This window comes from Phycodurus eques, chromosome 16 (genome assembly GCF_024500275.1).
Source record: "Phycodurus eques isolate BA_2022a chromosome 16, UOR_Pequ_1.1, whole genome shotgun sequence".
Lineage (NCBI taxonomy): Eukaryota > Metazoa > Chordata > Actinopteri > Syngnathiformes > Syngnathidae > Phycodurus > Phycodurus eques.
The window spans coordinates 16,188,649-16,211,923 of NC_084540.1; the positions used below are offsets into that span (position 1 = coordinate 16,188,649).

The 23,275-nt window shown below is 40.1% G+C and overlaps 2 protein-coding genes and 1 long non-coding RNA gene across 6 annotated transcripts in view; 2 read left to right on the forward strand and 1 right to left on the reverse strand.

The window, feature by feature from the left end:
• Window positions 1–48: 48 nt before the first annotated feature.
• On the forward strand, window positions 49–11,673 carry dhx58 (DEXH (Asp-Glu-X-His) box polypeptide 58). Of its 2 annotated transcripts, XM_061701598.1 has the most exons (14): window positions 49–507; window positions 1,065–1,194; window positions 1,266–1,452; window positions 3,228–3,333; window positions 3,401–3,432; window positions 4,009–4,199; window positions 4,944–5,057; window positions 5,139–5,271; window positions 6,166–6,351; window positions 6,969–7,207; window positions 7,590–7,901; window positions 8,108–8,298; window positions 9,677–9,776; window positions 11,247–11,673. In XM_061701598.1, exons 1-14 carry the CDS (start codon window positions 431–433, stop codon window positions 11,430–11,432), a joined length of 2,184 nt encoding a protein of 727 aa, XP_061557582.1. In that variant the 5' UTR covers window positions 49–430; the 3' UTR covers window positions 11,433–11,673. The 2 variants fall into 2 exon arrangements, with proteins under 2 accessions (XP_061557582.1, XP_061557583.1); XM_061701599.1 differs by having other exon boundaries at window positions 49–421; window positions 3,228–3,432.
• LOC133415489 (uncharacterized) overlaps window positions 6,972–23,275 on the reverse strand; it is a 71,359-nt gene continuing 55,055 nt past the window's right edge. The window contains exon 4 of the long non-coding RNA XR_009770134.1: window positions 6,972–8,254. This is a non-coding gene — a long non-coding RNA (uncharacterized LOC133415489). The remainder of the gene's footprint in view (window positions 8,255–23,275) is intronic.
• The window catches only part of znf385c (zinc finger protein 385C), a 113,327-nt gene continuing 111,842 nt past the window's right edge, over window positions 21,791–23,275 (forward strand). For all 3 annotated transcript variants that reach the window (XM_061701603.1, XM_061701600.1, XM_061701601.1), the window contains exon 1: window positions 21,791–21,958. The gene's annotated coding sequence lies outside the window, so the exon portion shown is untranslated. The remainder of the gene's footprint in view (window positions 21,959–23,275) is intronic.

Here is a 23,275-nt window from a genome sequence, read left to right on the forward strand (position 1 = left end):
CATTGGTTACCGCAATCTATTTCAACAGACGTTAGTGAATGCAGCACCGCACATTCTCTGCCCCTTTCCTCCTCTAATCCACGTTTGATACATTGTCTATTTTAATTGAACTATTTACTACTATATATACTATTATACACTTGGGTTTTAAGTTAGACGGATTTAAAATGGGATAGGCAAATTGGTGTGCTAGTTGTAGTTGTTTTGCGCCACCGACAGCCGGCTTTTTCGGACACAGCAGCACGATGAAACAAGTCCTAACTTCGTCACATCTCGTTTCACGTGGGTTGAGGTCCCACTCAGTGACGGTGTGAATGGTTGTCAGTGTCTGTATGTGCCCTGCGACCAGTTCAGCGTGCAGCCCGCCTTTCACCCCAAATCAGCTGGGATAGGTCTCCTGCGACCCTGAACAGGATGAGCGGTATTTAGAATGGATGGTTGGATAATATATCTCAATACTTTTTTGTCTTTTTTAACTACATTTCCGTTGTCGGTGCTGTCGAGAAGGTAGCCATTCCCAAAGTTATGTTTGCGTTTCCTCGGAAATTAGAATGAAGGGGGAATTCCCATTCTCGTTGGGCGCTCGGAAATTGAAACTTCTTGCTTTATAACAGTCTTTTATGTTTTCATGCTCTTTTTTCTCTTTTTTTTCTACGATTTTAAAAACGTTAGCGGGGGGAAACGTGTGCCGATTTACGATATGAAGAGCGTTATGAAAGAAAGAAAAATCGTAACAAAACTGGATCACTGTGGTTAAATTGTGTGGTTGGCACGAGAATGAGGCTGCGTTCAAGTGTGCTGCGACTTCTCCAATTTTCAGTGCAGCGTTCACTTAGATTAGAATGACTTGACTTGGCTAAAAACGTCCATGCGCATTATTATTATGAATCCCCCTAGCGTGTCCTGTCTATAAGTCCACGCGCCACACAGGCACATTTTAAAAATCGTCCGTAAAAGTCACAGTCATTCAAAACAGATGTCTTCCACACTGTGACTTTAGTCTTTAGTTATAGATGTATTATAACCGTGTAATTGCGTAATGAACTCATCTGTCGTTCCTGCAGAGCCTCTCCTTTAAAGGGCCGACCTCCATTCCGACGACGGCTGCCTACTGGGTTTTACTTTCATTTGATCTCAACTGATCAGTGTGAACAGGAAGTGGCTACACACACACAGATCGCTTTCGTCTACCCGGTAAGTCCGACATTCCCATCTTTTAACCACTCTGCTTATAAATAAAAGCCGCTTTTATTCGCGTGCCCAAGACTTGCCGAGATGTCAGATCTGGCCCTGCACGGTTACCAGAAGGAGGTGGCCCAGAGGGCGCTTCGTGGGGAGAACATTATCGTGTGGCTGCCCACGGGAGCGGGGAAGACAAGAGTCGCCGTCTACGTGGCCCAGAAGCACCTGCAGAAGACGACCGGGGGCAAAGTGGTGGTCCTGGTCACCAAGGTAAAGCAAAAAAAAAAACATTCAAACCTCAGCCACCATGGGCTCAAATGTACGGAAGCGTATTTCATATACTTGGATAAAAAAAAAAAAAAACCTTCTGTTTTTCTGAGTAATTTTTTTGAGGGCTTTGTTTTTCTGACTATTTTTTTCTGTTTTTCGGACAAATTTTTTTCCCATCTATTTTTCTGACTATTCTTTTCAGTTTTTCTGACAATTTTTTTCCCACCTGTTTTTCTGACTATTTTTTTCAGTTTTTCGGACAAATTTTTTTCCCATCTATTTTTCTGACTATTTTTTTCAGTTTTTCTGACAATTTTTTTTCCACCTGTTTTTCTGACTAATTTTTTTCTGAGTTATCGGGACACATCAAACTCACGCGAGAACCTGCGAACTGCAAGTGACTCTTTGCGGACTCACTAATGGCGGATTACTGCTCGCACACCTTCAACCTGGTCCATACACGTTTACCTTACCGGTTCAATTAAGGTCCCTGCGTAATGTCGACAAACTAATAACAATACCATCTACGTGACTCTAAGACAGGAGTATCTTCCAGTGTCTTAAACCCATATCAAAATAAAACTTGATCAAACTGAATAAGCCGGTAATGTTGCTTACTACGGATTCCGCAAAGAGTCACTTGCAGTTCGCAGGTTCTCGCGTGAGTTCGATGTGTCCCGATAACTCGGAAAAAAATGAGTCAGAAAAACAGGTGGGTAAAAATGAGTCCGAAAAACAGAAAAAAATAGTCACAAAAACAAAGCCCTCAAAAAAATTACTCAGAAAAACAGGATTTTTTTTTTTTTAATCCAAGTGAATGCAATACGCTTCCGTACAAATGTGCTTTCAAAGTCAATAGTTCTTTCTCTGACATAGAGAAACATGCCCTGGGATATATTTGGTTGGAAAGTGGTGGTAGATTGGTAACAATGACTATATATATATAATACAGTAGTGATTTGAGATACGAGTGACCCAATTTAGGAATTTCTCGAGGTCATTCAGCTGCTTTGAATTGAGAGCAATGATTTGAGATACGAGCGCCGTACGGTGGCAGTGAAGTCACTTCACGACAAGCGACAGTAGGCGAAACGATTCACTGCCACACTAAACATCAAATAAAGAGAATTACACATTGCGTGTATTTAAAACAATCACATGACAATCACGCTGACACATAATGGGAAACACCATAGTTAAGCTAACAAAGAGCATCCATGTTGCGGTGTTATAACCCTTTAAGCTAGTGGTTCCCAACCTTTATTTATATCAGAAACAATGTCGACGATTGTCGACAATGATTCTGGTCGATGCTAGCGATATATTCTTTATCCTTTGCGAAGTAAACTAACATTACTGCAGCTGATTGAGGAGCTATCTCCATGTATATCCATATGTTTGTATTATACTGCCTCCAGGTGGCCAAAGCGTGCACACCAGATGGAGCAGCTTGAAGCAAAAATGTGGCAAAAACTAGCAAATTTCTTTATTTAATTATGTCATTACTGTGTTTTTTTACCAATGTTATCCGTCAAACTGCGGCTTGTTGTGAAGTGAGTTCATTCACTGCCACAAGCGCTCGTTTCTCAAGTTTGCAAGTCAAAGCAAATAATCTGCTCGTATCTGGAAAACCTATAAGACCAGTATTTAACAACATTTTAGATTGTAAAAGATACGCCTTGTCTCTATTTATTTCTGCTTTTAACTTGACCAAAAAAAATGGGAGTTAGCCCACTCTTGTTTTCAGTGTTGTTTTGACGCATGTTGATGTCCAGGTGCACCTGGTGAAGCAGCACTACAGCAAGGAGTTCTTCCCCTGCCTGGGCGGCGACTACACCGTGACGGCGGTGAGCAGCGACAGCGAGGAGAAGGACTTCCTCGGTAAGGTGCTGCGCAACACGGACGTACTCGTGTGCACGGCGCAGATCCTTTTGAACGCACTCAGCAGCGACGAGGAAACCAAGCACGTGGATCTCTCAGGTGGGTCGGCAAGAAGCGGAAACCACCGCCTAACCCGCCCGCCTCTTGGCATGTTGCCATGGTAACAGTTGGTAATACAGTAATCCCTTGCTGTGGTTCACTCTTTGCAGATTTAGTGCATCACATTATTATTGTTTTTTAATTGATCAGTGTAGTGCAGTTACTCACCTGCACATCTCCAACAATATGGACAGGAACAAATGCAAGCAAAGAGCAACATTTAGCTTGATTTTCACAATTACAGTACTGCAGTTAAGAGACCGCAAAGCCGTTTTGGAAGCAGCAGGATCTGCCGGCCTTACTTTCCATGATGCTTTGTGCACAGTGCCTAATGGTTTAGCCAGGAAATCACTCATCTTTAGCACGTCCACATCGGTTGATGTTTTTGCTACTACCTTTTAAAGGCCTGAGTTTATGGATGGCGACCTCAAGTGCACAAATAGAATATCTGCACCTCTTTTGAAGCATCTCCTATTGACATTGATTGCTTTGATGAAACTTCTATTACGGGGGTTTTCTGGAGTGTAATCCCTGGGATAAATGAGGGATTACTATATCATGGTAATGCCGTTGCAGACATCACACTGCTGGTGGTGGACGAGTGTCATCACACGCGCAAGGAGACGGTGTACAACAACATCATGAGGCTCTACCTGACGAAGAAGATGAGAGGCGACGGACAGCTGCCGCAGGTCCTCGGCCTCACGGCGTCGCCGGGAACGGGAGGCGCCAAAAATCTGGAAAAAGCTGTGCAGTATATACTAAAGGTACGTACGCAACACTTACCTGTACATACAAACAGTAAAGTACATTTCATTTGATTTGCATTTCATTGAATGTTTGTTCAATGGTCATTCTTTAGTGGATTACTGTCATTAATAGTCTTCAATAATAATAATAATAATAATAATAATAATAGTAATTTTACGATAATATTGTTTAACATTTAATTTTTCACTATTTTTAATTTCAGTTTTTATTTTCATGTTCATTTGATTTACATTCAATAGTTTTTTTTAGATTAGATTTTGTTTGAGTTTAGTTTTTTTACTATTATAATTTTTTTTACTATTATAATTTTTAACTCAAACTTATTTTAAAACTTATAAATATTCATATTTCCAATTTCTTACTGTTATTATTTCTACTATTTCCAAATTGATTATTTTGAGGATGTAATATTCATTAAAATGATTTTAATTTAGATATTGTTTTATTATATTATTAATATTCATTAATTTTCTCATTTTAATAATTTTATTAAATCTTTATATATATACAGGTTTAGTGTAGTCTTATTATGCATTATTTATATTGTTATTATTATTATTATGACTATTATTTATTTGTTTATTATTGTTATTATTAATACTTTGTTTTTGTTTAAATATATATTTTTACTAAACTTGATAGTTTTAGAAGTTAGTTTGTTTTATTATTTTGATTAATAAGCCTATGTTTATAGTCAAATAAATAGGTGTGTTTAAAGTGTATGTGTGCGTGTCAGTCAGATCTGCGCCAACTTGGACTGTGCCATCGTTTCCACCAAAAACTTCACTGAGGAGCTCAACACTAAAGTCCCCAGACCCCTCAAAACCTTTGACATTGTGGAGAAAAGAAAGGAAGTAAGACGCCCCCCCCTCGCCCGCCACCATTTTGTCATGATTGTCATTTTAAAAGTTCATGGACTCTGCGCGTGTCGCTAGGATCCGTTTGGTGATCACGTGCAGTGGATGATGCGTCGCATCCACCGCTTCATGGAGCCTCCTGTCGACTTCACGCACCGAGAGTTCGGCACCCAGGAGTACGAGAACAATGTGGTCACGCTGCAGAAGAGAGGTCTCGTATTGCATTTCATTCATTTTTTTTAATCACCTATAAGGAAATTACAAAAAAAAAATAATAATGTCAAACCAGATTGGATACCGATTTGATTCAGATTGCACATTTTGTCACAATTCAAACATTTAGAACTCAAGGTGTATGTTTTGGAAAAAAATAAAAATAAATAAATATTATGAATTAATTAAGTCATAAAACACCAAACATTTGTTATTTTTTTAAATGGTTAAAATCTGTATATATGCTGAGAGTTTTTTTTGTTTGTTTGTTTTTTTCAATGGAAGCTGTAATACCAAACGGCGGCACAGGTGGCCGACTGGTTAGAGCGTCAGCCTCACAGTTCTGAGGACCCGGGTTCAATCCCCGTCCCCGCCTGTGTGGAGTTTGCATGTTCTCCCCGTGCCTGCGTGGGTTTTCTCCGGGCACTCCGGTTTCCTCCCACATCCCAAAAACATGCATAAATTGGAGACTCTAAATTGCCCGTAGGTGTGAATGTGAGTGCGAATGGTTGTCTGTTTGTATGTGCCCTGCGATTGGCTGGCAACCAGTTCAGGGTGTACCCCGCCTCCTGCCCGATGACAGCTGGGATAGGCTCCAGCACGCCCGCAACGCTAGTGAGGAGAAGCGGCTCAGAAAATGGATGGATGGATGCATCTAATACCAAACCAAAGTGAATCCAGATTGGGCAAAAAATAATCTGATGTTCACTAATACAGCATTTGATCATATTTGGATTAAAAAAAAAAAAAAATCAGTTTTAGTATTAATGAATGGCTTTAATGTAAAAAACAAATTACAACGAATTATGGTTGCAAACTTAAAATTAATGTCTGTCAAATTAGATTTTTTTTTTTAGAGGGTCTGTAATGTCGAGCAAATCCACATTTGCAGGTGTAATGGAGTACAACAGGCGACTGCAACAGTGCGCCATCCATCTGCGCGAGTACAACGACGCGCTGCTGGTCAACGACACGTTGCAGATGGAGAATGCGGTGGATTCTCTGGAGGACTTCTACAGTGGCAGAGAGACAACCGTCATCGATGACACTGACCGCTTTCTGGTGGATCTTTTCAAAGGTGGGCGCTTGTTAGTCTGGAATTCTGGTGGAAATCCAAAATAGGTTATGCGTGTACGTCACCCCCAGGCAACAGAGATGATCTGAAATCCAGTTATAATCTGCAATTAACAAATTTAGTTTAGAAATTCAATAAAACATGTTCAAATATTTACAATTTATCAGGCCAGGTTGCGATTGGTTGCACTGATGCAGAATCCAAATGAGATCCAGATTGCAGATGAATAAAAATAGAACTGAAAAATCTAATTGAACATGTTGAAATGATCGATGAACTCACCAGATCATCATGTCAGGTTTGAAGTTTGTTGTACTAATGCTGAATCCAGATTTGATCAGGATTGCAGATCAATTCAAATTCAAATTCAAAATGAAAAATCTAAGCAAACATGTTCAGATATTTATGACTGAAATATCATCCAATGACAAATTTGATCCAGATTGCACATCAATCAAAATGTAAAAGGAAAAATCAAACTGAACCTGTTAGACAGGTCAGGTTTGGCCTGGTTGCCATTTGTTGTACTAACGCTGAATCCAGATTTGACTGCGTCGAGGTGAACTTTTCCAAGGTGGGACTCATTTGCCTGGAATTGCTCACCTGTCCCTCACCCACAGAGAACCAAAACAAGCTGAGGATGCTGGCGCGTGACGTGCTTTTTGAAAACCCCAAGATGGCGCAGCTGGAGACCACCCTGCTGAGACACTTCAGTCCCAACGTGCAGTCCAGAGGAATCCTGTTCAGCAAGACCCGCAAGAGCACGCGCTGCCTACACCAATGGGCGCTCGCCAACCACGGTCTGCACTTAGCCGGCGTCAAGCCCGCCGTCATAATGGGCAGCACCGCCATGACACAGGTGCGCTAGCGGACAGCGATCAAGACAAAGAGGAAAATTGGTTCATTGCAACATTGAAGGAGCATACCTGCATTCCACTTCGATCCCACAAGCGCAAATATAGCTTAAATGTACAGTGCTCTAATTTGGTTTTCGAGCATTTAAGGTCATGCCACAACATTTCAATCGGCGTCAAGTCTGAAGTTCGGCCACTCCAAAACCTTCATTTTGTCTAGTTTTTTATTAAGCGATTCAGAAGTTGTACTCGTTGGTGTTTTTTGGACTTGTTGTCCTGCTGCAGTACGGATTAGTAAGGATTTCAGAAGGAAGCAATTACCTTTTCATGATTTACAATGTATTGTAAATATTCACAACGTATTATCCATCGTCCCGTTTCCCACAGCACGAGCGTGACGACGCCATCCGCAACTTCCGCCTGGGCTCTGTCAACCTCTTGATCACCACCAGCGTGGCCGAAGAGGGCCTGGACATCCCCCAATGCAACCTGGTGGTGCGCTACGGCCTGCTGACCAACGAGATCGCCCAGCAGCAGGCCAGCGGTCGCGCCCGGGCCCAAGACAGCCACTACTGCCTAATCGCCCAGCGCGGCGGGCGCGAGGAGCGACGGGAGTGCATCAATACTTACCTAGAGGGGCTCACCGCCAGCGCTGTGGATAGAATCCAGCAGATGAGCCCAGAAGAGTGCAGGACCAAGGTGAGTGAGCCGGCAAGATCCAATGTCACTTAATACACTACTCTATCCATGCCAGCGACGTACATTTTCTGGGTTTCCACTCTATGACGTTGACTCGCATTAGTTTATGGGTCAGCTCTGCCGTGAGGGACAACCAATGAGGCGTCTGTGTCTATGCGCCATCTCACCTCGTCACCACCTCCGGCTTCTTCTGCGTCTGTCCGCAGACAGCCGAGCTTCAGGAGGAGGCGGCCGCTTCCAGCCGGGAGGCGGCGATCCACAGGTCGGAGAAGCACAGCCGCTACTCGGCAGACAGCGTCCAGCTGCTGTGCTCCAACTGCTTGACGCCCGTGATGCGAGGCAGCGACATCCAGCTGGTGGAGAAAATGCATTATGTCAACGTCAACCCACAATTCAAGTGAGTTCAGCTCCCCGCTTCAGTCTTTAATCCGGCCCACTGCGCATTTCCATTAGAAAGAGGCCAATAATAATTGTTGCATTAATTTAGCAGTTTCTTCTCTAAAATTGGTTCATCAAAATGGATTAATTTTCTAATGTATCCCCTTTTCTAATTTCTTAATGGATTTATTGTAAATAATGAATAATAATCCAAAAAATGAAATAAAAATTACACAATTTTACATATACATTTTGCTTTGGGAGCTCTGACTTCCAGCATGAGACTGTGAGACACTTGGACACCCAGCATGGAGCTTAACTGCTTGGTCGATGAATCAAAACATAAAAATACAATTCAGAAATGAGAATGAATTATTTTCATCCATTATTATTCATTTATGTATTTGTATTCATCTCATGAAATTATGTGTTAATTCATTCAATAAAATGCCAAGACTAGTAAATTAAATGTAGCATTTAAAAAATATTTTGTTAAATAATTAGTTAATTATAATTGATTAGAATTCACATGAGTATGAATTATTTTCTTACAAAAGTTAACTGCTTTACATATTCGTTTTGTATTTATCTTTAAAAGTATTTGTTAATTACACAATTTTAGGTATAATTATAAAACAGTGAGAAGAATGAATATTTTATTATTTAAATGAAAAATATTTTACATGTATTTGTTTACATATTCGTATTCATTCATTTCAACGTTAATTTATTCATTGTCAATCCTAAAAATGTGAATGTTGTTATAATATTTTTTCAAATAGTGGTTGATTAGAGTAATACTTGTCACGGTTAGGGTTTTTGAAGGCGAGGAAGGCAAAGCAAAAACGTGGAGGACCCAAGTGCAGGGAAGCAAGGCAGGAGTGCAATTCCAAAAAAAAAGGCAAACAAGGAACATGGAAAAAGCAAACTAAACAAAGTCACACGACTGACAACCAAAGTAACAAAGAAACACTTGAATAAACCTAAAACTGGAAACAAAACATGACTGGTGAAATAACTGAGCGACAATGACAGTGTACCAACAAGAACTTAAAGAAACCAGTGAACTAAAGACAAAGAGATTGACGAGGCAACGAGGAACACCTGGGCGAGACACACACAGGTGGCTGGAGGGAGCTGATTGGTTGACACAAGGATGAGAACAGGTGGACGCAATAACTAAATGAGCACACGGGACATGGAAAAGTGTGGAACACAGGAAAACATGAAACCAAACCAAAACATAGACCATGACAGATATTTATTGTAAAGAACATACAAACATGAGGAAAATAATAAGTTTTGTTATTAGAAGACATACGATAAGTTTACATGTTTTTTCATACACGTTTGATCACTTTGACCAGGAAATAGTATGAAAGGATGTTTGCTCTTAGGAGTCACTACAACAAGGGCGATGTGGTCATTTTAGACAAGACTTTTGAGGACTGGGTGCCAGGCTGCATCATCAAGTGCAACAAAGACAACTGCAACAAGGTAACGGTGGACCGCATATTTTTGGGATTATTATATTTTACAGCTGTATGAACCTCCCCAGACTTTTATTAATCTTCCACATACTCCTATTAACCTCTAACGTACTCTTATGAACACTTTCTATACTCTCTTATACACCTCTTAAACATAAAGTAATGTACAGTAGTACGGTACACTGTATCATTTATTCCTTGTAATGTGTGTTTTTTTGTATTTATTTTTTTGGACAGTTGTGAAGTTAAAGGCTAAGAACACAAAAAAAAGTTCAAAATCCTGCGATGTAGTGAATTATGCACGATATGAATATGGGAAAAAAAAATCTGCAATCTACTGCAGAACCGAGATGTAACGAGGGGACACTGCACTGTAAATCTTTAGTCATCTGCCAGTTTCGCAAAATGTGTCTGAGGTCGAGCCCCTCTCAATTTCACTGGAGTGTGATGTCACAATTTGAAAAATTTACATAAGCCCACCCCCGCACTAAATTTCTCCGCCTATCACTCGGCGGCACCTTGCCTGGCTGGCTGAAGATCCAGAGCCACATTCAAGCCACGCTGTCTGAAAAGCAATACGGTCGTGCCTTGACCTATGAGTTTAATTAATTGCATGACCACGCTCGTAACTCAAATCGTCTTCTCCTGTTGAAATGAAAAGGAATGCCATTAATCCATTGCAGCCGCTCCCAAAAACAACAACAACAAATGTTGCAATGTGTTCTTAAATGATTATTACTATTTTTTTATAATGTTACACTTTATTTAAAAAAAAAAAAAAAATACTGACTCAATTAAATAGAATGTAAAGAATATACAGTTTTTGCCCCTTTTTTGGCTTCAAATTAGTGGACATTGTGTTGCTCCCTCTGATGTGTGCGCCTTAACCACCTGGGGACACGATAACACGGATTTACTGTACACGGAGCCGGTTAAAACTCCTCGATAAGCCCCAGTAACATTAGGCGTTCTTCACAGAGGATAAAGAAAGCCTGTGAATTTATGCTATCCATCACACTTGTTGCTGCACCGTTTGTGTGTTGTTATAACATTGCGACACTGATGCTGTTCGGTAGCCCGGCTATGTCGTTTGGCATTGTTTGTTAGCATTAGGCTAAACAAACCTTTCTAAAGCAAAGCGATGTGGTTGTTTTCAATACGCAATGTGTAATTATTTATTTTATGTTCAGTTTGACTGGCTTGAAGGCCCCCTTTTTTAAAGAATTGTTTACAGTCTGCTAAACTGCACTAGTCGTGAAGTATCTCATATTTTTGCAACCAAAAAATCGGCCGTACGACAGCTTGTATCTTGAAAAACACGCAAGTCTTGTCACTCGTATCTCAAGGCACCACTGCGCCTTCTTCCATCGCGTAGAATAACATTTAATTGGATGATTTCCTGCTTCAAACCTGATGGTCTAACAAAAACGCGGTTGCATGGCAAATATTTAGTGTCCCATGATGCATTGCGTTGCAGCGGTGGGGCTACGAGGTGAAGTACCGCAAAGTGGCGCTGCTGCCAAACGTGGCCATCCGTCACTTCGCCCTTCAGACGCCCGACGGCAGGACCACGGTGAGGAAGTGGAAGGACGTCCCGTTCAGCGTGGACCACTTCAGCTTCAGCGAATACTGCCGCCTACACTACCGAGACGTCGTGGACTAACAAGCTAATGCTGACTGCTTGTTAATATGAGTTTGTTTACAACTGTTGTTGTATTGTACACAAGGACTTCTCCTGTGCTGGGTCTTCAATTTTATTTATTTTTTTTACTCTTTTAATGAACTGTAGTACAGTATTTGTAATTACCGTAATTGTAAATAAATTTTAATTGTATTTATATGCATTTTATCGCATGCTATGTCATGTATGCTGCAAAAAAAAAATTAAAATAAAAGAAAACCTTTTTTGCCTTCATTACTGTTTCTTGCCTTAATTGTTGTTACAGAACGTGGTAGTAATGCTTTCATGTACCACTAGAAGGCGATGTTGTGTCAGGAATTGTTCACACTGGTGACCGCAGACTTGAAATAAAAAAATGAGCAATTAAAAATAATACATAAAAAAATAAATCTAAAATTAAAAAAAAGAAAACTGGAACTGTAACAAAAAATAATAATAGCATAACCTAAAGAAATAAATTGAAGTGTAAAATAATTACGAAAATAATACGTAAATACAAAACTAGAAAAAATAAAAAAAATAAAACCAAGCCTAACAAAATAAATGCCAGTAGTAAAATAATACAACTATAGAAAAATAAAATATATAATGAATACATGCAAAAATAGGATATAGTAAAAATGAATCAATTGCGATCATTGAAAAAAAATATAAAAACTGAAAATCCATTAGAATACTAGAAAATAAGTTAATATACAAGTCATAATTTGACAGATATTTGAAAAACTCCCAAAACAAATACTACAAAATACAATAAAATACAATAAAATATAAAATAATGAACAAATTAAAATTATAATTAATTATAATAAAATATTTTAAAATCTAAAATAATTACAATAGTAGAAAATATAAAAACATACACTTAAACAATTGAAACTGTATAAAGAAAATTATATAAAAATGCAGAATTTTTCTTAAATATTCTGCACTACAAAAACAAATACTAGAAAATGATAGAATAAAAAAACGAAAAATGAGCAAATGAAAATATTAATATAATGTAAAAATGCATTTTAATAATTAGGTAAAACTTTGAATAATAAAAACTAACTGATAATAATAAAATAAATTAATTAAACTATAAAATAAAATCTTTTAGGTTTTTCAAAAAGTAATCAAAATAAAACAATTACAAACAACAACAAAATAATGACAATGGAAGCAATAGAAAACAGGATAACGTATGACTTGCATCACAGTTTTTTCAAAAACAAGATTCATTGTACATTTCTTATGTGGTTTATCAAAAACTGAAATTCCTTAGAATTAGTGGTACATAAAAAAAAAAAAAAAAAAAAAAGCAATTACAATAAGGTTAAGGAACGGGGTCCTTAAGGGAAATAAGCCAATGAAAAGCATCTCAATGTAAAAGCCAACATATAGCACGATATTACTTTGACACTTTTGATGGATACAGCAGCTTTTAAATGATGTGTACTCCACAATCATTATATGACTTTCATATCCTATCACTGTATCTATAATGTGCTTGTGTATTACAGCCCGGCTCATTGAACACACATTTAACACCATTAGGAGTTGCTGAAGAAATCACAACTAATTGATCCCATTGGCATCATCAACCATGAAGTGCAAATGATGGAAAACAACATTCTTTTTTTTGATACAACACACAGGCTGGTGGGGGGAAAAAAAAAAAAAAAAAAAACATGATTCCACCACGCCTGACTTGGTGGGGAGGAGGCGGAAACCGGTATGATTGACTGTGATCCGACTCAGCGTCTCTAATCAACGCTGATTATTTCCTTTTGCACATGCAGAGGACGCTGATTGCAATTAGACACCTCTGTGTGTTTATGTCTGTGTGTGTGTGTGTGTGTGTGTGTGTGTCTGCGTGCATGCAAGCATGTAGGCAGGCAATGCCAGTCATGCATTCATGTTCATGCATGTATCCAGGAAACCCTGCCCCTGCTCTACCCGACTTCTATAAGTCTCGACGCTATTTCCCCCCTTTGCAAAATAATAAAAAATACTCTATAAATAGTCTCTTGATGATTTCCTCAATTGCTAAAACACATTTCTTGAAACCTCCACCCATTTTCTCAACACCTTAAACACAAATCCCAAAAATTCAAGCTACATTTCCTAAAGCCCTGATTTTTCCTGCAAAACTAAACTATTGCCTCAAAACACACCCCGAGTCAATCATAATGAAAAACACCACTGAACAGTCATTACACACAATATACAAAAAAGGGAAAACACAACGAAACTGTGGAAATCATCTTTATTGTTCATAAAACAAAACAAAAATCCTGTTTGGCTCTTCAAGTAAAAAATATAGGCATGGATGGAAAAATGATGGATTGAAACAGCTTTTTGTGTACAAGGTATAGTCTTACTGTAAACGTGTACGTCATGAAAAGGCAATTAGGCCAACTTGTTCACGTCTCTGGATCTTGGGACTATGGTGAACTCATTGTATCTGCTTAGGTCAGGCCGCATTCCCGCTTTCCTCATTGTCAAACCAAAGACAAGAACACAGTCTATGAAAGTTGCCCGTATTTCATCTGAAATACATACAGTGGGTACGGAAAGTTTTCAGACCCCCTTAAAGTTTTCACTCTTTGTTGTATTGCATCCATTTGCTAAAATCATTTAAGTTCATTTTTTCCTCATGAATGTACACACAGCACCCCATATTGACAGAAAAAAAATAATTGTTGAAATTTTTGCAGATTTATTAAAAAAGAAAAACTGAAATATCACACTGCCAGAAGTATTCAGACCCTTTGCTGTGACAATTTTAAGTTGCTGTGTCTATGTTGAGATGCGATGCCCGAGCTTTAATTGAGTTTCACTTTTCCTAGCTGCGCATCAGATTGCAAAATGTGTATTAGTGGGTGAAAATATTTTTGCAAGTTGTGTCTAATTTGGCGAAAAGTGCTTAAGATTCCAGCAAAAGAGTGATCATTTCAAAAAGTGGGTTTAGGGCCCTTAGCGTTTGGTTCAGACAACAGAGTTTTGTGTTTTAGCAATTGAGAAATACTGTAACTGTGCAGGCAATGATTCAAGTCGCATTTAAGATTTTTGAATAAATTATTTCTGTCTCACTATTTTTCATAGTGTTATTAGTTTTCAACACTAACACTGCATTATGTTTCATCTCACTATTATGCATCGTGTGTGTCGTACTCATTTTCAAGACTAACACTATATGCTGTTCCGTCTCATTATTTTGCATTGCCTGCTTATTCATTTTCAACACTATACTGGTAACTCTTTATTGTGCTCTGTCTCACTATTTCACATCACGCTCTTATTCATTTTTCAAGGACTTCCCTCTGTCCTCTCAAATGGAAAAAATTTTCAGGTAAAAGCTTAGAAACTGATTTATTATACTGTGTGTGTGTGTGTGTGTGTATATATATATATATATATATATATATATATATATATATATATACGTGTGTGTGTATTGTGTGTGTTTGTATGTTTATTTTGTTCTCAAATGCTTTTGGCACGGCATGCCGTCGTCTGGCACAGTGGCAGGAAATTGAAGGGCAAGCAGAGAGTGGCGTGGCGCGAGGACTTGGCGAGCAGGCGGAAATGAGCGAGGCTGGCGTGACCTTACGTTATGTTGACAAAACGCAACCACGTCACAAAAGTTCATGCCGGGAGAAAAACACTTTTTCAGGGAAACAAACAGTGGAGGACAAATTCAATGCAAACCAACAATTGCACTTCAATGCTCTGAGCTTTCATTTTGATATATTTTTCATGATAATAATTGAATGATAATTTCCAATGAAAAAAAACCTTAACGTAATTTAAAGAATTATATAATTTGAAATATTTTAAAAAATAATTTATGATCTGAGAAGCCAGTTGGATTAATTAAGGGCCATTGTGTGTAAGTCAGAAAAGGCATGCTTTGCTGGCTGTGTGCACTCCGCGGTCCACTCAAATCTGCCAGGTACGTACTCTGGGTGGAGCAACGCTAAAATGTGGGCGTTCTCTACCAAACTGCACAGCATGCGTGCATTCTCCTGTGGATTTAAGCAGGTTTCCTCATCCGCACTCCAGAGGCTTGTAAATCTAGCGCCCCGTGAAGGCGAAACATCACATTGCACATTTGATTCGGTTAACTGGCCCCGACAGCCCGGTGACGGCCGGGAGGCGGCTGACCGGTGCCGATGTTGAGGGACGCATCTGGCCCATAACGCTCACCTTCGCTGACCTGACTGCCCAACGACCGTAATGTGTCCGTACATTACGGCGATGGCTGAATGTCGACATATTATATCATATTAATTGGCGGAAAATATCGACACCAGTGAACTTCTTTTCACCTGCAAGGAGTTTTTCAGCTTCAGGTACACTGCAGGTAGCTTTTCCGTTTCAAATGAACTGCTGGCAGTTTGGAGTTTTTTTCCCCACTAGTTGTATGGTGCAATGGGGAGTTAGAGATTTGGAATTATTTGTTTTTATTTGATCAATTTTGGTCATAAAATACGTTTAAGTGACTCACCCGCCGTCTGTGCTGCCAGCTGGTTCCAGAGCCTGGCTGATAAAGACTGGCAGGCACAACCGCATTTCTATTGATTGACCTACAAATGTACATTCAGTCATATGCACAGTATTCTGATTACTTTTATTGGATTTATTTCATACAGAATACAAAAACACATGCTAATACAAGTGTAGTGTGTTAGACAAGTGGTGCGCACGTCCTCATTGACGTTGACATATCCACTGCGGAAGTTAATTTCATTGAAGGCATGCTATATTTTCCAAATGGATTTCTATGGCATTTACAAGTCTCAGGAGAACTCGATACTCCATAATTTACAGCCAGCCTCAGACTTCAATGAATTATGCCTCTTTGGTGGGTGAGTACACATTGCTCGGTTACGCGCAGCGTGTGGACCAGTAGTCTGGATAGGAGAATACGTGTCGCTGGAACACGCACAAGCAAAAAAGAACGTGATCGGGCATGAACGGACTCAAATTGACTATGTAACTAACTAACTGCGATATTGGTGTTGGTTTGTTCGCTAACAAATGACTTCCGTGTAGCTGGAACATGCACAAGGAAAAAAGAACTGGACAGGCTCTAACTACCTAACTAACTAACTAACTAACGACAAAGCGCTGTCGATTTGTTAGCTAGCGTGCAACTTCCTAGTCTGTGAAAGATGACAAGACAATAACGGTAACAAAAAGATGGACAGTAATATCTTTAACTAACGAGCTAACTGACTGACTAACTAATTAACTAACCACCTAACTATACATTAAGTGCCCTGTTTGTGTGAGTTTTTATAAGCTAGCTGGTGCTTACTTGCAAGCCGTGTGATTCAAAGGTACTCAGCCTAATGTTTCCCTTGTGTGTCTTTTCAGTTAAAATCCACACGGAGGATGACGACGGCAGTTCATGACATCACAATGATTACGAGAGAGTGCCATTGATACCCTGCAGGCGGTCGCAATGGTGTAGCGCGCTGAAGTATGCGCGACCTAGCGGCCGGGGTCACAGTAGGGGAAAGTGGGTTTGATCTGGAGGGAAATGTCTATTTACGTGTCTGATAATGAAGCGGGGCCTTTGTGACATTTTCACAGGCCCGAAGACACGAGTAACCTTCAGCCGCCGACAGGAACATTAAAGTATAGTAAAGATGATATGTTAATATAACATAAGAGCAATACAATACGCTTGTGCTAATTTTCTACGGTGTTGGTTGATATTACAAGGAGCCTAGGCAGGAAGTGGTGAACAAAGATGAAAGGAGGCTCTCTGGCTGAGGTAATTATTGGCTCTCACATAATAACGGTCTTATCTTTGATCATGACAAGTCTCATTTCCTCACCAATGAACTTTACGAAACTACCAGCAATATTATTATCATTATTATATCTTTATCTCATTCTATAATAATGATAATGTTATTTAATCAAAGACGTCCATTCAAATGCTTTGTGTCACATACATATTCAGACAATTTTGAAGTGAGCCCACGACTGTACTCGTCTTCTTTTTTTATTATTATTATTCTGCCTCCAGACGTTTCTCTAGGCCTCACACTTATACAATATATTTAAATTTGATATTTGTATTTTGGATTTTGACGAACTCAATAACTGAAGTTAAAAGCATGAACCCACTTGCACTATTCTTCACTTCTTTTCTTATACATCACATAAATCTATTTATCAACTACCACATTTGGCTTTTACATAAAACATGATAAACATAACATAAAATTGTGTGCCGGCACGGTGGGGTGCCTCACAGTTCTGAGGACTGGGGTTCAAATCCCGGCCCCGCCTGTGTGGAGTTTGCATGGTCTCCCCGTCCCTGTGTGGATTTTCTCCGCGTACTCCGGTTTCCTCCCACATCTCCAAAATATGCATGGTAGGTTGATTGAAGACTCTAAATTGCCCATAGGTGTGAATGTGAGTGCGAATGGTTGTTTGTTTCTATGTGCCCGGCGATTGGCTGGCGACCGGTTCAGGGTGTACACCGCCTGAAGATAGCTGTGATAGGCTCCAGCAGCCTGCGACCCTAGTGAGCATAAGTGTGAAAGAAAATGGATGGATGGATTAAATTGTGTTTTTAAATGGTGATTTTATTTGTTAAGGGAAAACAAACTAATAAAAGCTACCTGACCCTGTGTGAAAAGGTCCCACCCCCCTTGGCTATTCACATTTTTGGGTTCATTTTCACTGACCACACCCAAGCCTGATTACCTCCCGCCTTGTTCAACCAACCAACCAACCAACCAACCAACCAACCAACCAACCAGCATGTTGTCTGCCATTTTGTCTTTCTTCCCACACACCTGCCACCTGTCTGCACTCACACTTTTAAAGTTAATAAACTCCTTGAGTGAGTGGTTGCTCACAGATGGCTTTTTCAGTCTCAGACGCAATATGCTGTGGTGGGCGCTCCGGTTGCCGTGGCGACCAGGTTGATGCAATACAGGTTGTTGAGAGCGGCGCGAGTGGGAGGAGGGCTGAGGACACTTTATGTGCCCGCTAATGCGGCTAACAACACAGTACACAGGTCCCTCAGAAATCTATCCCGCAAAACCAATTGAGTTTTTGCTCAGACCGAGCATAAAGCATCAATTTGCAATCAACTTGCAGGAAAGGAAACATGTTTTACTATAGATAAATAATTGTACACCATGTAAATTTGTTTTTAAATACTGGCTTGACAGTACCAGTATCAGTTACCTCGAGGATCTGGTCCCATTTAAAATGAATAGCGATCTTGCTTTACTGTAGATAACTTCAGTTACATCTACTGTGTTGAAAATCATTCAAAACCAAAAGTGTTCGTGCTTGACTATAGACTCCACGAGGCTAGAAGAGAATTGTCTCAAATATATGACAAGTAGGTAAATTGAAATATTGCCTTATTTGATAAGGAAATCCCTCTTAACACACACACCCCACACCGCAAGATAATTAATCAGGATAATCTTGAGAGAAATCCGTTAACTGGACCTTTGCTGACTTTGATTGAAAAAGGGGAAAAATGCTTACGCCTGAATGTCTGTGTGTGGTTAATAAATCTTGAACAGGTTTAACGTTTTTTCAATTGTCGGCCCTGACCGTTTTCTGAGTAGATCGGGGAAGGAAAATCATTCTTAACAAAACTCACACCAAAGGATGAACAATCCTGATCATCGTTAGAGGTGTCCTATAATCAGGCCTTTGTTGCTTTTCATTGAAAGGGAAGAACAGTTCTCAAATTTGTCCTGATTGTCAGGATGCGTGTACCCTGCTTTAAATATTGAACAGGTTTAACATTTACGAGTGTTGTCACCGACCGTTTTTCGGAGCAGATCGGGGTGGAAAAAAATCACTTTCATACCACAAGATAATCAATCAGGATAATCTGCTTGATCTCGTCATGACGGGCGATGTGCACTGTGTTGTCTTGGCGTCTATAAGCAGAGCTGTCAGCACCCAAAGGGCACCCAGAGAGCCCGACAGCGGACAGGTGCACCCGACCTCAGAAACTGGACCTCCTGCCAGGCTTGAACTTCCTGACCTTTAGTCACGCCACTTGAACCGAACACGTTAATAAAATACACATAAATACAAGCTTGTTAGTATGTTAACAACAACACCGATTCTTTTAAGATATTTAAGGCGGTTAGGAGGGTTGGGGGGAAGTGTTATGCTTCAGGACCCCACATTCTATTTTTACGGGACTTTCTTGTCAGAAGGCCAGTGCATTTTGCACCAAGGAGGATGAGAGCGAGGCCAAAAAGTAGTCATCGCCCTTCGTGGGTGACAATGTCGTCCATGTATACCTCTCGTGGTGGGTGGGGGGGTTGGGGTCACCCCACTCTATATTCAGGTCTGCTTGGCTTTCCTGTTTATCGCAACACATGCTGTGGCCAAACAACAAGACCAGTATCACGGTATCACAGCATCTGTATCGCAATTCTACATGATCAGCATTAAATTTGTGTTTCTTTTCTGAAATTCTGGCCAAGGATAAGAGAGAGAGAGAAAAAAAACTATAATGGTCCTCGCAGGGCACCCCGAGGAACGCCTTAACTCATTTTGGTGCTGACAAAATCCATCCATCCATTTTCTACCTCTCATCCGAGGTCGGGTCGCGGGGGCAGTAGCTTTAGCAGGGATGCCCAGGCTTCCCTCTCCCCAGCCACTTCATGCAGCTCTTCCTGGGGGATCCCCAGGCGTTCCCCGGCCAGCTGAAAGACGTAGTCTCTCCAGCGTGTCCTGGGTCGTCCCCGGGGTCTCCTCCCGGTGGGACGTGCCCGGAACACCTCACCAGGGAGGCGTCCGGGAGGCATCCGAATCAGATGCCACAGCCACCTCATCTGGCTCCTCTCGATGTGGAGGAGCAGGGGCTCTGCTCTGAGATCCTCCTGAATGACTGAGCTTCTTACCCTATCTCTAAGGGAGAGCCCGGATACCCTCCAGAGGAAACTCATTTCGGCCACTTGTATCCGGGATCTTGTTCTTGCGGTCACGACCTACAGCTCGTGACCATAGGTGAGGGTAGGAACATAGATCGACCGGTAAATCGAGAGCTTCGCCTTTCGGCTTAGCTCCTTCTTCATCACAACGGACCGATACAAAGTCCGCATCACTGCAGACGCTGCACCGATCCGCCTGTCGATCTCCCGTTCCATTCTTCCCTCACTCGTGAACAAGACCCCAAGATACTTGAACTCCTCCACTTGGGGCTAGGATCTCATCCCCGACCTAGAGAGGGCATGCCACCCTTTTCCGACTGAGGACCATGGGCTCAGATTTGGAGGTGCTGATTCCCCTCCCAGCTGCTTCACACTTCGCTGTGAACTGCTCCAGTGAGAGTTGGAGATCACGGCTTGATGAAGCCAACAGTGTGTGTGTGTGTGTATATATATATATATATATATATATATATATATATATATATATATATATATATATGTAATAACCTTTTAAAGTTAAAATGAAGAAAGTGGCCTTTCACTGTGGGTAGTTGAAACATGAAATAAGTAAATAAATACTAATGACAAAGTTATCGTGAAACCCAAGTAAAAAAACGTACTGGTATGATTATCATTATCATGATTACATTTATTTTAAAAGGGACACTAAAGTAAAAAAAAATGTTTTTTTAATCTTTTAAATGCCAAGAATTTTCTGGAGTTTAAACTGGATGTAATATTTGCAGTATTCAACATATCAATAAAATAACGACAAAACATATCTACAAATATACTGACGTAAGAAAAATTACTAATATTCTAACATTTAAATTGGATGTAATACATTTTTAATAATATATTTGATATAATAACATACTAATAATTACAGGTATTTTGAAATTTTAAGAAAACATAACAAAAGGACTATTTTTTTGTAGTTTGAATTGAATTGAACATATTTTTTTTTACTAATAATTCATTTGATATAGTAATATAAATACAGTACATATTGAGGTTGTTAATTGAGTTCCAGACAGTTACTGTACTTGAAAATTTATCCATTTGCCATTCACAGCCTGGCAACACTCACATCCGTATAAACGTTTCAAGATAAAACAGTTCATAATGCAGCTGTATTGGAAACATCAATATCAATGCTGCGTAAACCACATCTTCATGTCAAATCAAATGTTGAAATCATAATACAGGCGAGCAAATACGGAGTATGAAGCACATATCCTTGCCCAGGAACATTTCCAAACGTCTGACTGACGATTAATGCCTACATTTTGAAACACAGTTTCCGGTACAATCTCGCCGGCATCCATCCTTGTGCAAGCTTGACCACAGTGCACGCGCACACTCTTGGCGGCATCGGATGGTTCAGTTTGCTTCTCTTCGGGCGGTCAGTGGTTCTCGATAAACTTTGACCGCCGCTTGCTTAGGATCACCGACGAGCACCGGACCGGGCAGGGATAACACAGAACCGGGCCCCCGGTTTGACAAGTCGCCCCGTGTCCGTTTTGCCGGTTCGCCTGTTGCTGGGCGAGAGCTTCAGGTGCGGACACCTGGAACGTGTTGGTAAGTTTTAATGGAGTTTGTCGTCCAGGAAGTGAAACTTGGTGCCAAATTGCGAGAGAAAGTGACTAAAAAAGATGTCGGAAAGTATTTGTGAATGAACGTTGTGTAAATTTGAGCGAGCGAGGATGCTTCCTTTATGTTCAGGGGTTGTAAATGTAGGCGGGTGACGACATATGAAAAAAAAAATATTGGATGGCACTTGCCACAACACAATTCATATTAAGCATTATAACGCCATTAAGGTGGACACAACATTTCCTCCATTTTGTGTCCAACAGAATAAAGTTTCAGTGCTACGGTCTATAAATATTCCCCTAATATATTGTAATTTCACTGCTTATTGTGCATCAGCAGCAATTATAGTGGTTATTCATACAAACATAAGGTGAATTAATGTCAATTTTAGTCACTAATATGATTTGAGCCTACTGTTTTCACTATTAATCCGTTTAAAAAAGCCAAATGACTCAGTTTAGGAAGCATTTAAACCCTATTTATTGTTGGATCAGTGTGTAATGTGCTGCATTTGTCCAGTAATTATTGCAGTAGAGAAATATACCTATCAGTATGTACATATGTGTGTGATTTTGTATATTGTAATCAGAACTATAGTGAAATGAAATTCGAATGACTTACTTCACAGAAAAAGGGTTTGTGAATTAAGTTTAACAAGTTTGAGGATGCTTTAGTGGCGCTCGGGTTTCAAATTTAGGCGGTTGATGACAGATTAACGGGATGCTCGATGGCACGAGCCAAAAAAACCAACACTTGGTAGATGTCAATGGCAACATTGCCTCCATTTACCATCCTAAACATTCAAAGTTCTAATCGCATATTCAATAAATTGCCCTCCAAAATCTTGCTACTGTATTCTGCGCAACAACGGTAATTACTGTGTAGGGGCAGTTGATACGCAAGATGGTATCAATGTCCATTTCAGTCACTAATATGACTTGAGCCAAGTGTTTTCACTGATAATCAGTGAAAAACAGACAATTGACTCATTTCCGGATGAATTTAAACACTGTTCATTGTTGGATTACTCTGGAATATGTAAGGATGCGCCAGTATCGGTTTGGTATTGGCGCCGAAACTGTACATCAGTTCAGTACTGATATTTGTAAAAATGCACCGAAACTACACACCGATACCACTTTACCAGCCAGCCATATACCGTCCGGCGAGGAGCCCTGTTAGCTGTATGGAGATACTTTTGAGTGACGAAACTCTTAGCTGCCTGCAAATTATGGTTCACTCGGGCGGTGGCAGAGGAGAGCACCGAAAAGTAAGCAATGGTTTAATAAAGTATCACTTCAG

Bases quoted from the DNA above. Each gene is read 5' to 3' on its own strand.
- dhx58 (XM_061701598.1), top strand. From the start codon at position 431: ATGGATGGTTGGATAATATATCTCAATACTTTTTTGTCTTTTTTAACT. The intron at 3,433-4,008 runs GTGGGTCGGCAA...ATGCCGTTGCAG, and splicing joins CAAGCACGTGGATCTCTCAG to ACATCACACTGCTGGTGGTG. The intron at 4,200-4,943 runs GTACGTACGCAA...CGTGTCAGTCAG, and splicing joins CTGTGCAGTATATACTAAAG to ATCTGCGCCAACTTGGACTG.